We start from the raw sequence: 16,237 nt of genomic DNA, 5'->3' as shown, positions 1-16,237 counted from the left end.
GACTTTCTGTGCACAAAATAACACATCAGAAAAAATGCAACATTTACATTAAGTGGATTTATGGCCTTTGCCTTAAAAAGGTCAAGGATGCAGTAAATTTCAGAGAGTCATTATGGAAAACAATGATTAAGTTAAGAAAATGAAACTGAGTTTTATAATAAAAGTAAAATATTGTTAATTCTCTCATTTATTTAACATATTAAGAAGCTATAGATACATTTTTTTATAAAACGATACAAAATAGAAAAAATGTCTGGGAAGAAAATTCTAATGAAATATTAAACTTCAAGCTTTTAAGACCATTTACAATAATTTATATAAATTATTCTTCCCAGTGAGCCGATTTTAATATTTTACACAGTTTATTTTATTTTACACAGCACATTAAAATCAACAACGTTCATCAATCATCTGATGTTCCTGCGATTGACTGGTTTTGATATAATTTTCCTTCTCCTGGTTTTCCTGGACTGCTTTCGATCAGAAGCTTTAGATTTTAAAGATGAAGGCTTTGTACTTTCTGAATCACCAGTTGCCTTTTCTGGGGGTGACAGCAGCTGAATCTTTATAGGAGGGTGATCTTCTGCCCTATAATAATCCAGAAGTAACAAGTTGAAGTGCACAGGAGTAGTAAGTACATTACATGCCTATAGTGAACAACGATGTGTTAACATTTTCTATGTATACAGGTATGGCTCTGCATCACGGATTGCCATAGTAGACACAGGACGAATAACTCTGCATGCAGCACTATCAAAAGTGAGGAACACCACAACCGTGCCCATTAGAAATCAACAAGGCCAGTGGGGGGTGCTATTGAGGTCAAATAAATAATCTGACACTGGGTAGTGGTTGCAGTTACTTATGGAAACTGCACCACAGATGTGAAAAAAGTCACATCTGAATATCCTTTACTGTGCCCCTTCTAAAACTTATTAGCCAAAACTTACTATGTTCAATGTGTCTAAAATGCAAATATATACAGAATCATATCAAACGAGCCCTTTGACGTTTCTGGTAAAGACAGCAGAGTAGGTCCATATAGCTCATACATTTGGAGAAAGTAGTGTGGAGGACAGAGAGCAAACCATTTCATTAAGTTCATTAAAGGGGATATCTGGGACATTAAAAATAGGAATGAAGTTGCTGAATCAGGCTACTACCTGCCTGTTGTACGCGGCGCCGGTCATTGACCGCTCCTGCTGGAGAGTCTGCTTCCCCCTGTCAGCAGAGCAGCAGTTTCTCCTCCTGTTGACAGGACGGGACCACTGGTGTCATGCTGATTGACGGCCGGCTTCCCCCAAATAGGCAGCAGAGAGCCAGCTGTCAATCAGCATGACACCAGTGGTCCCGTCCTGTCAACAGGAGGAGAAACTGCTGCTCTGCTGCGGTGACCTCAGTAGAAGCCTGTGACTGCTTTGGGCACAACAGAAAGGTACATCGCAACTACCTGCCTGTCTGTGGTTAGGCACTTTTTTTTTTTCGAATCCCGTATCCCCTTTGTCATATTGGTGAGCACCATCTCTCAATACTGCGTCAAACTACCAAATTTACATCCAGATGTTAGTTCACTTAGTACATAAGTGTTCCCAAAACTGTAAAATGTTAGTGTATGCATACCGTGAGAGTCTCAGAGCAGAAATCCCACCTTTGTTATTACACTATTCACATTAGCATATACCACTTAGAATAAATACAGAATAAAAGAGAAAAAAGGGGGAGAAAAGGGTCTGGGAGTAAAGAAAGTGACTAAAATGAAAGTTATATTGTTAATTAAATAAAATATTAAAATACGGTATTTTTCGGACTATAAGGGTATGTGCCCATGATGCAGACTTTAAGCAGAAATTTCCTGAGCGTTTTTTCCTCTCCCTGGCAGAAAAAACGCATACAGATTTTACATGCGTTTTTTCTGCCAGGGAGAAGCGTTTAAGCGTTTTTACATGCGCTTTTCCAAGCGATTTTAAGCATCACTTGATATCTATAATATAACACTACAAGTGTCCCTCTGTCTGAAGCCTCTATAGACTGTGCAAGCGCGACACGCCTGTGCAGTCTGGCTCCAGACAGAAGAACGCATCCAGCCGTTACAGGTAAGAGGAGGGTGTGGCACCGGAGATCACGGTATGCGTAGACACTGAACACATACCGCGATCTCCGGCGCCATATTTACCTGACCGGGAGGAGCGCTGCTGCGGCGCCTCTCTTGACCCAGAAATCGGGGCAGGAGTGAGGCATCGGAATCGGCACATGCGCATAGAGCTATCCGGCGGCATTTTACTGAAGACACATTTACAGTGTGTCTACAGCAAAATGGCGTCGGACAGCACGGTATGGGCACGCGCCGCACTCCTCCACCGGCCTCCGGCAGAACAGGACACAGCAGCGCTGGAGCACAAGGAAGAAAGGCGAGTATAAGTGTTTATTTTTTTGTATGCGTACAGCGTGAAACTGATGAGGGGTAACACGAATACAAAGATTGGGGGGGGGGGGGGTGAGGGGTACCATGCATACAAAGATTGGGGGGGTGAGGGGTACCATGCATACAAAGATTGGGGGGGGGGTGAGGGGTAGAACGCATACAAAGATTGGGGGGCTGAGGGGTACCATGCATACAAAGATTGGGGGGGGGGGGGGTGAGGGGACCATGCATACCAGGATTGGGGGGCGAGGGGACCATGCATACCAGGATTGGGGGGCGAGGTGACCATGCATACCAGGATTGGGGGGCGAGGGGACCATGCATACCAGGTTTGGGGGGCGAGGGGACCATGCATACCAGGATTGGGGGGCGAGGGGACCATGCATACCAGGATTGGGGGGCGAGGGGACCATGCATACCAGGATTGGGGGGCGAGGGGACCATGCATACCAGGATTGGGGGGCGAGGGGACCATGCATACCAGGATTGGGGGGGTGAGGGGTGCCATGCATAACGGGACTGGGGGATGAGGGGTGCCATGCATAACGGGACTGGGGGATGAGGGGTGCCATGCATACCAGGACTGGGGGGCGAGGGGTGCCATGCATACCAGGACTGGGGGGCGAGAGGACCATGCATACCAGGATTGGGGGGCGAGAGGACCATGCATACCAGGATTGGGGGGCGAGGGGACCATGCATACCAGGACTGGGGGATGAGGGGTGCCATGCATACCAGGACTGGGGGATGCCATGCATAACAGGACTGGGGGATGAGGGGTGCCATGCATAACAGGACTGGGGGATGAGGGGTGCCATGCATACCAGGACTGGGGGATGAGGGGTGCCATGCATACAAAGATTGGGGGGGGGGGGTGAGGGGTACCATACATACATACCAGGATAGGAGTGAGGGGTGCCATGCATACCAGGATTGGGGGGGTGAGGGGTGCCATGCATACCAGGATTGGGGGTGAGGAGTGCCATGCATACCAGGATAGGATGGTGGGGACAGGAGGGGGCAGCACATACCAGCATGGGAGACCATATACCAATAAAAATGCTCGACACCTGGGCGTAGAACGGGTTCAATAGCTAGTGTGTATTGATCCTTTAAAGGATAGCAATATGATTGAGACAGTTATTGAAGTGCCACCCAATAGAGAACAATGTTGCACTTTATTTCCTACAAATTGAAATGTTCAGGAACTTTGATACAGTGTATTATATGGAGAAATCTGTATAAGAAGCATGAGTGAACATATTACAGTATTAATGATATACTATATCCAGACTTTGAACAACAAAATAAGTTTAAGTAGTATAGAGGAAGTCCCCGACTTCCAAACATCCAACTTACGTATGACCCCTAATTACGTATGCCTGTTAAACAAAAACACACATGATTAAAGCTGACCTCTCCGGCTATTGTCTGATCCTCCTCTTTTTGCCCTTGCTTCTAAGGCCTATTCACTATGGATTAGGACTTCAGGACACATCCAGACCGCAGGTCACTGCATGTCATAAGGTCTTGTATGGAATTACTGGTCTATGGTGAAGAGACCGGAGAAACAGCACGCAGCGATGCAGAAAAGTGAATCGGATGGTGGGTGCCGAAGTGGTCAGGTATGACTGAGACTGCAGACTTGTGAATCCACCCAGGGCACGCACTGTGTGCTGCGAAGATTCGCCGTTCTCTGCTCCGGGAACAGCGGTCAGGTATGTAATATGCATGCTTCCAGGCTGAACCAGTCTAGTGGGCGCGACCTCGCTCAATACAACTGTATTGAGCGAGGTCGCGCCCACTAGATGGGTTTTGCCATGGAGAATGCATGTAGAGTACCTTACCGCCGTTTCCGGGGCAGGAAACGACGAATCCTCACAACACACACTGCGTGCCCTGGGAGGATTCACAAGTCTGCAGTCGCACAGAGTGACTGCACACTTTTCATTTTAAACCAGACAATCCCTTTAATGGAATTAATAAATAGGTGTTCAGAAAAAACTGTCAAAATTGAAACATTTATTTTCTTCAAACCTATTCCTTGCATTTTTTCCCTCCTCCCCTTTATTCTATAATCCGTAAATTTTCAGCAATCAGGTCAGACCACCTAGATATTTTGCTCCTATTAAATAGACGTCAATCAGTAATGCCAGATTCTACTGGTAAAGCAGATCCCTAGGTGATATCCTAATAGTCCTTTTTTCTTAGCAGTGGTTTAGTTGCTTTAAGTCCATAATCAGTTTAATAATTTTATTATAGCTTTCTATAGACTTCTCTATATAACTTGGCGAAGGGTGATGTTTGAAATGCCAGACATGAACACTGACGGCGCCCAACAGTATAAGGTAATGGACATTGCTCCTAAAGCCACTGACTATAAAAAAAGATGAGGAGTGGAAAAGTAGACTAACACGCAAGACTGCTGTCAATCACCAATGTGCCTTATTGAAGCCATCCCATGGAGGTGGCACAAATATATTTTAGCATCTGCTGTTAAGCATACTTACCCTGTCAGAATAAAGGGCCAGATTCATTAAAACTGGAATTTTGTACACCAGTCTTAATGATGGGTGTGCAGAATTAAAATGTGCAAACCCCTTATGAATTCGGTACACCTCATCACGGACATGCATCTTGCCAAATATGCTACTCCAGCCAGCAATCATGCCAATACGTTCTCATGGATTACTGCGCATTTTATACTGTTTATATACTCAAAGCAGTAATCAATCATTGAAGAAAAGCGTAGGGCTTTATCTCCAGTGCCAATGTTTGAATGTGCTAGTCTGTTCTTACATAGGAAGTGATCAGGAAGTTCATAACTGGATCACTCTCAATGCTACATATTTACTAGCCAACCAATAATGATCCACTGATGAGAGTGCGATATGGGAATAGATGGTCTCACAACTGAGACTGGTTGATTAGATAACGTATAGAATCAAATAATATAGGACCCACTAACTATTAATGGGAACAAACTTTTAAAAAAGGGAGTTAATGTTAGTCGGTCATGGGAGAAGACTTTCATAATTGAGACTAATATTTAATACAGCATTCACAGACTACATTTGGTCCAACATTTCTAGATATTTGTGATTTAGAATCACCTTATTTCTTAATAGAACTAATAATAGTTAGATTTTAATAATATGACTCCAATTGGATTAGATTGCGAATCCAGACAAACTGAAGTAACATTTCTGCTGTAAGGTATGAGCAATTTGTAATAAATTTGTCAAGCAGGTGTTACAATATTCTGTCTCGCCCCAGTTCCAAGTAATTTGGTGTAGCGGCCAAAACTGCTGTGAAAACTGCAACATCTAAGGTATTTTAAGGCTGAATTCTGGTGGTTACACATTGATGAATCAGGCCCAAAAGTGTGTATATATGTAACAGGTTAGATGATTTTACCGAAATTAAGAAGGAAGGAAAACACTACAACAAATACTTACTGGTCGTCTTCCTTTACTCGGCATTTTGAAGGTCTGCCTCTTGGTCGCTTTAGTTCTGGTGTGTCAGGAACATGAGCTATTTCATGCGACTCCTTAACAGTTACATCCTAAAAATTAGGGAAACGCATAATTAGGGCTTAAGATTTTCTGTAATGTAAAAGGAAAGGAAAGCCCAGCAACATAAAACAATGATGTCCGACCTTTTCTTCCAGCATTACACTGGTAGAGAGTTTTGTCCTTGTTGTCCTCCTTGTACTTCGAGATGGTGGAGAAAACAGGTACTCTGAAGCTATTGGTGCTGGCGTCTTAGTGGGAGAAATAAGGAGAGCTGTTTGCTGAGCTGCAGAGGGAACAAACAAGTTCATTACGTGAGAAATAGCTGTTCAGTTATTGTTACAAGTATGTCCATGTTTTTTAAAGTACTGGAAAGCTAAAAATGTGCCCATGGAGCACAAAGATTGAAATTTATGAAAACAGCAACACAGCGGCTTTTTTTCTAGTTTATTTGTTGGACCTGAAGACACAAGATTGGAACAAACTGGTTTCTTCCCCATCAGGTTTCACAAATTAATGTAGCCAGAAGTGTAGGTTCACCCATTATTGATAACATAAGAAAAGTTTGGTTTGTAAATGCCACTTAATTATCCCGATTATTGATCCAGAGTTACATTCTACATAAATGAGCGGCACTCAAATAGCTAGAGTTCTGCTCACATGCAGCAGATATGTAGTAGGTGTCGGAGGCATCAAATCTGCTCCATAAAGCTTCCTGGGGCGGCTTCTCCAGTGTGAACATGGAGTTTTACACACAATTTAGATGAGGCTATGTTCACACATTGCGTTTTTTGCTGCGTGGTTTTTTTTTCTGCAGCAAAACCTGATCTCTTGCCAGGAGGTTTGTTCAGGATTTTCTTGCTTTTTTGCTTGTTTTTTGGTGCGCTTTTTTCACTGTCCTTTTGTCTCTTATGCATGTACATAAAATTCAGTGAAAAAATGACAGCACAGAACTAGCTGAGCCGTTAGTGCGGCTCTGGGTGATGATGCAGAGTAACTGGGAATCAGCACACAAATGTAACATTTATCATTCTAACTGTAAGATAATGTTTAAACAAAACTATGCGAAACCTAAAACTTGGTGCCTTAGATGAACCAGTAAAGTCTCATTCAGACATCTGTTTTAACATGTTCTCCATAATCACAAATAGATCATGCAGCCATAAGTGTATGTGCACACGTTCAGTATTTGGGTGCAGATATTTCTGCATCTCTTGGCAGAAAAAAAGCACGGTTTTTGCATGCGCTTTTTTTTACAGCAAGGAATGCCTTTTGGAGCTAAAGATATTTGAAAAAAGATACGTGGGACATCGCTTTAACCCTTCTCTGGTTTTGCGCACCTTATTCCATGAGCCATAACTTTTATTTTTTTTCAACATGTCCATGTGAGGGCTTGTGTTTTGTAAGACGAGTTGCAGTTTTGAACGACACCATTGGTTTTACCATATTGTGTACTGAAAAACAGGAAAAAAATTCCAAGTGCGGCGAAATTGCAAAAAAGTGCAATTCCGCCTTTTTTTTTTACCACGTTCACTCAAAGCTAAAATTCACTTGCCATTATGATTCTACAGGTCATTACGAGTTCATAGATACCAAATATGTATATGTTCTCTTATTTGAGTGGAAAAAAAAAATCCAAACTTTGTTATAAAAAAAAAAAAAAAAAAAAAAAAAGGCGCCATTTTCCGAGACCAGTGGAGACTTTATTTTTCGTGGTCTGGGCTGGGTGAGGGCTTATTTTTTGTGCATCGAGCTGATGTTTTTATGGATACCACTTTGGTGTAGATACGATCTTTTGATAACCTGTTATTGCATTTTATTGCAATGTTGCGGCGACTAAAAAAAATGTCATTCTGGCATTTGGATTTTTGTTCTTGTTACACCATTTACCAATCTGATGAACACTTTTTATATTGATAGATCGGGCGCTTCTGAAAGCGGGATACCAAATATGTGTATATTTGATTTTTTTATGGTTTTATTTTGAATAGGACAAAAGTGGGGGTGGGAGTGATTTAAACTTTTAAAAACATTTTTTTTCTACTTTTTACTTGCTTCAATAGTCTCCATCTTCCGATCACCTGTGTTACACATAGCAGGGCATTAGTCCCGCTATGTGCAACAAAACTGCTCATCGGCTATGAACGCCAACCGCCGAGTGGCGCTCATAGCAGACAACCACAGAGGTCGCCTGTAGACTCCGGGTTATCATGACAACCCATCGGAGACCCCCGATCATGTGACACGCTTCCGGCATGATCATGTTAAATGCTTTTGTCAGAATTTGACAGCGGTATTTATCATGTTAACAGCTGCGGGTAGATCGCGATTCCACCTGCGGCTGTTAGGGGCATGTCCAGATCAGCGGTCATTTGCCCGGAAAGGTGCAGGCTCAGCACCGGAGCCCACACCAAAAGGGGAGACACGACATGCGCTGTACATGTACGGCGCATGTCGTGAAGGGGTTAAAGAATGTGTCGGTTTTATTTCAAATAAAGTGTTTTATTCTTGGCGTGTGTGTTTATTTCACGGTTTACTTACAAGTTTAGTAATAAGGGTGTCTGGCTGACACCTCTTCATTACTAAACCTTGGGCTTTATGTCAGCGACACCTAATCCCATTACCCTGATGCATCAGGAAGAATCTGGGCTAAGTGCCAGGATTGGAACATTAAATATGAAGTGTCATTTCTGGGGCAGCAGAGGGCTGGTATTTTTTAGCTTAGAAAGAGCTATTAGGCCAATATGTCCCCTGGCTATTAACAGCTCACAGCTGTTTGGTTAAGCCTTTAGGGTACGTCCCCACGATCAGGAACCAGCAGCGCGCTTGGACTACGCCCAAAATGCTGCATTCTAATGCCGCACTTGTTTTGTCAGTACATGTGGATCCACTGCATGTAATGACATTTCAATCAGTCAAAATCTGCAAATTGACATGCTGCGGGTGAGTTTACACAGCGTCAAAAACAAACAGTGGGCATGGGATTTCTTATAAAATAAAATGAATTAAGTAAAATAAATGGTGTGGGCTCCCGCGTCATTTTCATATCCAGCAGAGGGAAACCTGGGGGCTGATATTACTAGCCAGGGAAGGGGCAATTAGCCAAAAATGTTCCCTGCCTATTAACAGCCCACAGCTGTTACCTTAGCGTTTACTGGCTAGATACAAGAGGGACCCCCAGAAAAAAAATTGACGTAGGGTCCCCATATAAAATCTGACCAGCAAAGGCTAAACAGACAGCTGTGAGCAGGTATTAATAGCCAAGGAAGGGGCCATGGATACTGGCTCCCTCCGAGGCTAATAGTATCAGCCCTCAGCGGCCCTAGAAATGGCGCATCCGTAAGATGCGCCAAATCTGGTGCTTAGTCTCCGCTCTTCCCACTTGCCCTGTGGCGGTGGCAAGTGGGGTAATAATGTTGGGGTTCATGTCAGCCTTGTATTAGCAGCTGGCATGAAGCCCAGGTTAGTAATACCGGGTGTCTATAAGACACCCCCATTACTAACCACATAGTATGGTTTTGAAAAACACACGGACTGAAAAAAATCCTTTATTTGAAATAAAAGTCCACACTGTTTTAATCATTTATTTAAAAATAAACAGTTATATTTACCCAACGCCTAATCCCCTGAAGCCACTGTCATCTGTAAAAGAAACAGAAAATAAAAATACTCACCTAACGTCCAATCCGCTGAAGCCAGTCACCTAAAAAAAATAAAATAAAACCACAACCATCCCTCATCTGTTCGAGGTGATGACATTATCCACAGTGTCCCATGAAGATTTGGGTCAGTTCTAGAGTAGTCACAGCAGGCTACACATGGACACAGGAGTATAAAATCGCTCCTGTGACAGTGCACAGCACTGAGCTGCAGGGAGAGAAGTCACCGGAGTTCAATCAGCTGATAAGCTCTGGTGACCTCACGGCATCACCGCTGCATGAGAATTTTCTGACACAGCAACGGTGCAGTGAGTGAGGTCACCGGAGCTCATCAGCTGATTGTACTCTGGTGACCTCTCTCCCGGCAGATCAGCGCTATACACTGCCGGGAGCGATCACACTCCTGTCAGTGTATCGCTGGCTGCTGGATGATCTGATTGCCGTGGGACACTCGGGATTATGGTAGATATGGGAGTATATAATGGTTAATTATTGTTTACAGGTGACATGGGCAAAGGGAATTAGGCAAAACCACACAAAGTTGACATGCAGCAGTTTTAAACGCATTGCAAATCCTGACTAGCGTTTTTTGCCCAATTCTGAGCGGAAAAAATGTTGCTAAAACGAACAGTGTGCACACAGCCTAAGGGTGTGCACGCGTTGAGTATTTGGTGCAGAAAATTCTGTATCTCTTGGCAGGAAAACGCATCAAAAATGTTGCGATTTTGCCTAGTTTTTTCAGTGCATTCAATGGTTGAAAAACGCAGGCAAAAACGCACAGAGAATTGACATGCTGCAGATTATTTTCTGCACCAGACCTGCAAGTCAAAAATACTCAACGTGTGCATGACACTTCAGGTTTCTCATTCACTTTGCTAGCACCAGGTTTTATCACAAATTCGCGCACAAAAAACCCCGCAACAAAAGAAAGCACTAAATCTGCAACATGTGCACACAGCCTAGGGGTATGTGCACACGGTTGGGACTGGCAACACTTTGAAAGCAGCATACTTTATGCTGCGTCCAAATCGCTGCACGCAGGTGAATCCGCATGTGTAAATTGAACCATGCGGATTCACCGCAATCAATAAATTGTAGTGATTTTATTTTCTGCTGCGGAGACTAGCAGCTCTGCAAGAGAAATTAACATGCTGTGGTCTGGAAAGACGCACCGCATGTCCGAGGGTGATCCGCAGGTGCACAGAGACGCATAGTGGGAATGGGATATCTTGAAATCCCATCCACTATACTGTAACATCTGGCCACTGCGGATTGCACGCAGCGCTAGTGCGCTGCTTCCAATTCGCAGCGATTACTGATTGTGCGCACGTACCCTTACACTGAAATAATTGACATGCTGCAGATTTAAAGCTGCACCAAATCTGCAAGTCACAAATAAGCAATGTCTGCATGAGACTTCAGGATTCTCATTCACTTTGCTGGCTTCAGGAAATCCTTCAGGTTGTGACAAATCTGCACTGAAAAACGCAGCAAAAATGGCAACATATGCACATAGCCTAATAGTCTATGGTGAGGATCACGTTTTTGTGTGTCTGATTTAGTTTAAAATCACGGATAAAATCCAATCAATACAAATATATGGATCTGAAAATGCTATCAATATGCAGTTTTTAACATTTGGAAGGTAGAAAAGGCTGTGATTTTTTTAATGCATACAAGAAAATTACTGCTGAAACACTGACTGTAAAAAGGGACATAATGACCAAAAACTGAGGAATGTCAGATTCAAAATGCTGATGAAATAAAACAGACATTTAAAGGGAATCTGTCACCCCCTGGGCGATATCAGACCTCAACTATGGGCATACAGGGTATAGAAAAATAAATCTACACATACCTGTATGGCCCATAGCAGAGGTCTGATTGCAGAGAAAACCACTTTAATCAATTCTATTTTGTACAGACTTGGCGTCCGGGGACTCCAAGCAAACCCCGTCTATGTGCTTATTATTCCCCAAAATCCCAGCCTCTCTGGTTAATTATCATATCCCCCCACTCCCCTGCATGTCACAGGACCCTGTGTGGTGCACTGTGCTCGCTGACTTCCGGGCATGCGCAGAGAGCCGCTCACATAGAGCGCGCTTTGCTTCATCCCGGCCCCGTCTCTCCGTGGACTGCGCCGCAGGGCTCTATTGCGCAGGCGCCGGGGGTCATTGTCACTTTCCGGCGCCTGCGCAATAGAAACCTGCGGCGCAGAGCACAGGTAGACGGGGCCGGGATGAAGCAAAGCGTGCTCTATGTGAGCGGCCCTCTGCACATGCCCGGAAGTCAGGGAGCACAGTGCACCACACAGGGTCTGTCACAGGGCCCTGTGACGTGCAGGGGAGGGGGGATATGATAATTAAGCAGAGAGGTGGGGATTTGGGGTAATAATAAGCAGATAGGCGGGGATTGCTTGGTGTCCCCCGGACGCCAAGCCTGTGGAAAAAAGAATTTATTAAAGCGCTTTTCTCTGCAATCAGACCTCTACTATGGGCCATACAGATATTTATAGAGTTACATTTCTATCACCTGTATGGCCATAGTAGAGGTCTGATATCGCCCAGGGGGTGACAGGTTCCCTTTAAGGCCTTATACTTCTCTACCAACTCTAAAACGCAATACATCTTCTGTGGTCAAGTTGCATCTTGTGTCTCGTTTCGTAACTACAGCCATGGATGAAGAGTAGGAGCCCACCAATATCGCAAATGTTCCTCTAGCAAAGCTTTAAATGATTAAATGAATGCAGTGTGTCTATGAAACAATATATGTGTGGGATTTCTGCACCCATGTGTTGTACTACAGGTAGTTCCCACATGCACAGAACTGCTGTAACAGTTAGGAATTGCTATTAGCTGCAAATACACAGTTTTAAAACCTCAACTGAAGGATACAATTTAACAGGCCATACTTTAGTACAGGGGTCCTCAAACTACGGCCCGCGGAGGACTTTTATCCGGCCCGCCGGGCTGTGGGCAGGGGAGAGCGGTGTCAGCGCCCGCCCTTCCCCCAGCTTTCTCAGAGCCACGGCAGGCGGATACTTACCTCTCCCCGTGCCTCCGCAGAGCCGCCGTCTTCCTGGTCTGCGCTCCCTGTGACGTCTCAGGTCAGAGGGTGCGGTGACATCTTTACACCGCGCCCTCCCCTGAGTCGTCACAGGGAGCGCAGAGAGGGACAACGCCGGAGACGCTGGAGTCCGGACCTGAGCAGCGGCAGCAGGCAAGGAGGGAGGTGAGTATTGGATTTTATTTTTTAATGTATGGAGGCATGGGACATAATATTAGGGGTGACATCCTGCATGTGGCATTATATGGGGGGGGTGACATCCTGAATGGGGCATTATATGGGGGTGACATCCAGCATGGGTCATTATATGGGGGGGGGTGACATCCTGCATGTGGCATTATATGGGGGGGGGGGGGGTGACACCCTGAATGGGGCATTATATGGGGGTGACATCCAGCATGGGTCATTATATGGGGGGGGGGGGTGACATCCTGAATGGGGCATTATAAAGACAGGGGAGTGATATCCTGCATGTGTCATTATATGGGGGGGATGGGGTGACATCCTGAATAGGGCATTATATGGGGGGGTGACATCCTGAATGGGGCATTATATGGGGGGGTGACATCCTGAATGGGGCATTATATGGGGGGGTGACATCCTGAATGGGGATTATATGGGGGGGTGACATCCTGAATGGGGCATTATATGGGGGGGTGATATCCTGAATGGGGCATTATATGGTGGGGGGGGGTGATATCCTGAATGGGGCATTATATGGGGGGGGTGATATCCTGAATGGGGCATTATATGGGGGGGGGGGTGACATCCTGAATGGGGCATTATAAAGACAGGGGAGTGATATCTTGCACGGGGCATTATATGGTGGGAGAAAGGGAAATCCTGCATGGGGCATAATAAGGAGGGGGGGAAACAGCCTGCATAGGGCATTATAAGGGGGAAACAGCCTGCCTATTGGGGACATTTACCTGCCTATTGGGGACCTATGCTGCCTATTGGGTACATTTACCTGCCTATTGGGGACCTATGCTGCCAATTGGGGACATTTACCTGCCTATTGGGGACCTATGCTGCCTATTGGGAACATTTACCTGCCTATTGGGGACATTTACCTGCCTATTGGGGACCTATGCTGCCTATTGGGTACATTTACCTGCCTATTGGGGACCTATGCTGCCTATTGGGGACATTTACCTGCCTATTGGGGACCTATGCTGCCTATTGGGTACATTTACCTGCCTATTGGGGACCTATGCTGCCTATTGGGTACATTTACCTGCCTATTGGGTACATTTACCTGCCTATTGGGTACATTTACCTGCCTATTGGGAACATTTACCTGCCTATTGGGAACATTTACCTGCCTATTGGGGACCTATGGTGCCTATTGGGAACATTTACCTGCCTATTGGGGACCTATGCTGCCTATTGGGAACATTTACCTGCCTATTGGGGACCTATGCTGCCTATTGGAGACATTTACCTGCCTATTGGGGACCTATGCTGCCTATTGGGGATATTTACCTGCCTATTGGGGACCTATGCTGCCTATTGGGTACATTTACCTGCCTATTGGGGACCTATGCTGCCTATTGGGGATATTTACCTGCCTATTGGGGACATTTACCTGCCTATTGGGGACCTATGCTGCCTATTGGGTACAGTTACCTACCTATTGGGGACCTATGCTGCCTATTGGGTACAGTTACCTACCTATTGGGGACCTATGCTGCCTATTGGGTACAGTTACCTACCTATTGAAATACCGGTTGATTTAACTTTACTTGTTCTTCATTTTAAATATTGTATTTGTTCCTGTATTGTTTTTTTTTTTTACTTCAAAATAAGATATGTGCAGTGTGCATAGTAATTTGTTCATAGTTTTTTTTAAAAACTATATTCTGGCCCTCCAATGGTCTGAGGGACCGTGAACTGGCCCCCTGTTTAAAAAGTTTGAGGACCCCTGCTTTAGTATATATACACAAGTAGACAAGCTTTCCCCTACAAATTAACAAAATCAAACAGTTCAACAGTAAACTTTACATCCAATGCTTTGTAAACCATACATGTTTCAGACACCCAAAAGAAAGAAGTGAAACACTAATGGTTTCACTGCATTTTCAGAACAAACTGATGAGGGTACAGTACATTAGGAACACTATTTCTAGCCATTATGACTTGCACAGGCATTTTCAGCAGTTTTTACCTCTGAACTAAAAGATGCAGCAATTTCCCATGTGCTTTTCGGCTTTTATTTCCCTACAGTTTCCCTTGCCTGCCCTTTTATAACAGCAAGTGTAATTTGTTATCTCACCACAGATCAGTAGACTGATTTGAGCAGTATTGAGAATACATCAGTGCTGGGAAACAAAGTGGCTGATAAGTGGAGAAAGAATCATTTTTCTCTAATAAGATATATTACAAAAAGTTTCTGATCTCCATTTTTACTTTTGATTCATGAAACAAATAAGTGGTTTTAAAAATCAATGCATTTTCCAAATGGTCCTTTTGGAACGCAATTTTTCCTCCAAGCAAGAGAAGACTCTTTATATGATGTTTTATTACTTTGCCAGAATTCTTTTAATCTATACTTCATTCTATGTTGTTTTTGCACTTGCTATGTGAACCCTGTGGTGCAATTATGTTAAGACGATCTTCCTCATTTCCTTTTTTTTCCCCCTCTCTTTTTCTTTAAGGCCCCCTCACACTAAGCGATATCGCTAGCGAGATCGCTGCTGTGTCACGGTTTTGGTGACTCACCAGCGACCTCACCAGCGATGTCGCTATGTGTGACACTTTGCAACGATCAGGCCCCTGCTGTGAGGTCGCTGATCGTTGCAAAGTGTCCTGGACCATTTTTTGGTCGTTGGCCTCCCGCTGGCCAGCACACATCGCTGTGTGTGACCAGCGGGACCAACGATCTGGCTGGTAACCATGGTAAATATCGGGTTACTAGGGGCACGCGCGCACTTAGTAACCCGCTGTTTACCATAGATACCACTCTGCTACGGTGAGCAGAGGCTCCAGCGCACCGTAGCAGAGTGGTATCCATGGTAAACAGCGGGTTACTAGGGGCACACGCGCACTTAGTAACCCGATATTTACCATAGTTACCAGCCTGCTCCTGCTTAAGCAGCAGGCTGGGAACGGGAGCAGGACATCGTGGAACAATTCTTTCCACGATATCGCTGCTCCCCTCATCGCTGGTGAGCCTGCCTGTTTGACAGCTCACCAGCGATGTATTAGCGATGCAGCAACAATCCCTGACAGGTCGTATCGTTGTCGGGATCGCTGCTGCATCGCTTAGTGTGACGGGGCCTTTACTCTTCCTCCCTACCCCATTTTCTCTTTCCCTTTATTTGGTTGCCTTTCCTTTCCCTTCATCCCTTTCCTGACCCCTTGTTCGCTATACTGTAAAAATTTCCTAATAAAAAGAATTTTAAAGAAAAAATGTATTTGTCTAGAAGCCTCATATCATGGAGAATATCAGATGGCTGAAATACTCCTGCACGTTAGGGACTATTTCACAGGTTCAGCACCTATACATAGTATGAGTCTACTAAACCATGCTGGTTCTATGGGGATCAGAGTTTTACCCAGTAGTACCATGATCCACA

General features: G+C 44.6%; 1 protein-coding gene across 1 annotated transcript in view; it reads right to left on the bottom strand.

The window, feature by feature from the left end:
• Positions 1 to 258: 258 nt before the first annotated feature.
• LOC141273778 (protein ELYS-like) overlaps positions 259 to 16,237 on the bottom strand; it is a 113,166-nt gene continuing 97,187 nt past the window's right edge. The window contains exons 32-34 of the mRNA XM_073686122.1: positions 6,081 to 6,220; positions 5,881 to 5,987; positions 259 to 588 (exon numbers count right to left, since the gene is read on the bottom strand). Of these exons, the coding sequence (XP_073542223.1) occupies positions 408 to 588; positions 5,881 to 5,987; positions 6,081 to 6,220 (428 nt within the window). The 3' untranslated portion in view covers positions 259 to 407. The remainder of the gene's footprint in view (positions 589 to 5,880; positions 5,988 to 6,080; positions 6,221 to 16,237) is intronic.

The sequence above is a fragment of the Phyllobates terribilis genome, unplaced genomic scaffold (assembly GCF_046119375.1).
Source record: "Phyllobates terribilis strain yellow unplaced genomic scaffold, ASM4611937v1 Scaffold_5__5_contigs__length_657084704, whole genome shotgun sequence".
Classification (NCBI taxonomy): Eukaryota; Metazoa; Chordata; class Amphibia; order Anura; family Dendrobatidae; genus Phyllobates; species Phyllobates terribilis.
The sequence above is the reverse complement of the archived record's forward strand: the minus strand, read 5'-3'. Positions and strand labels throughout refer to the sequence as shown.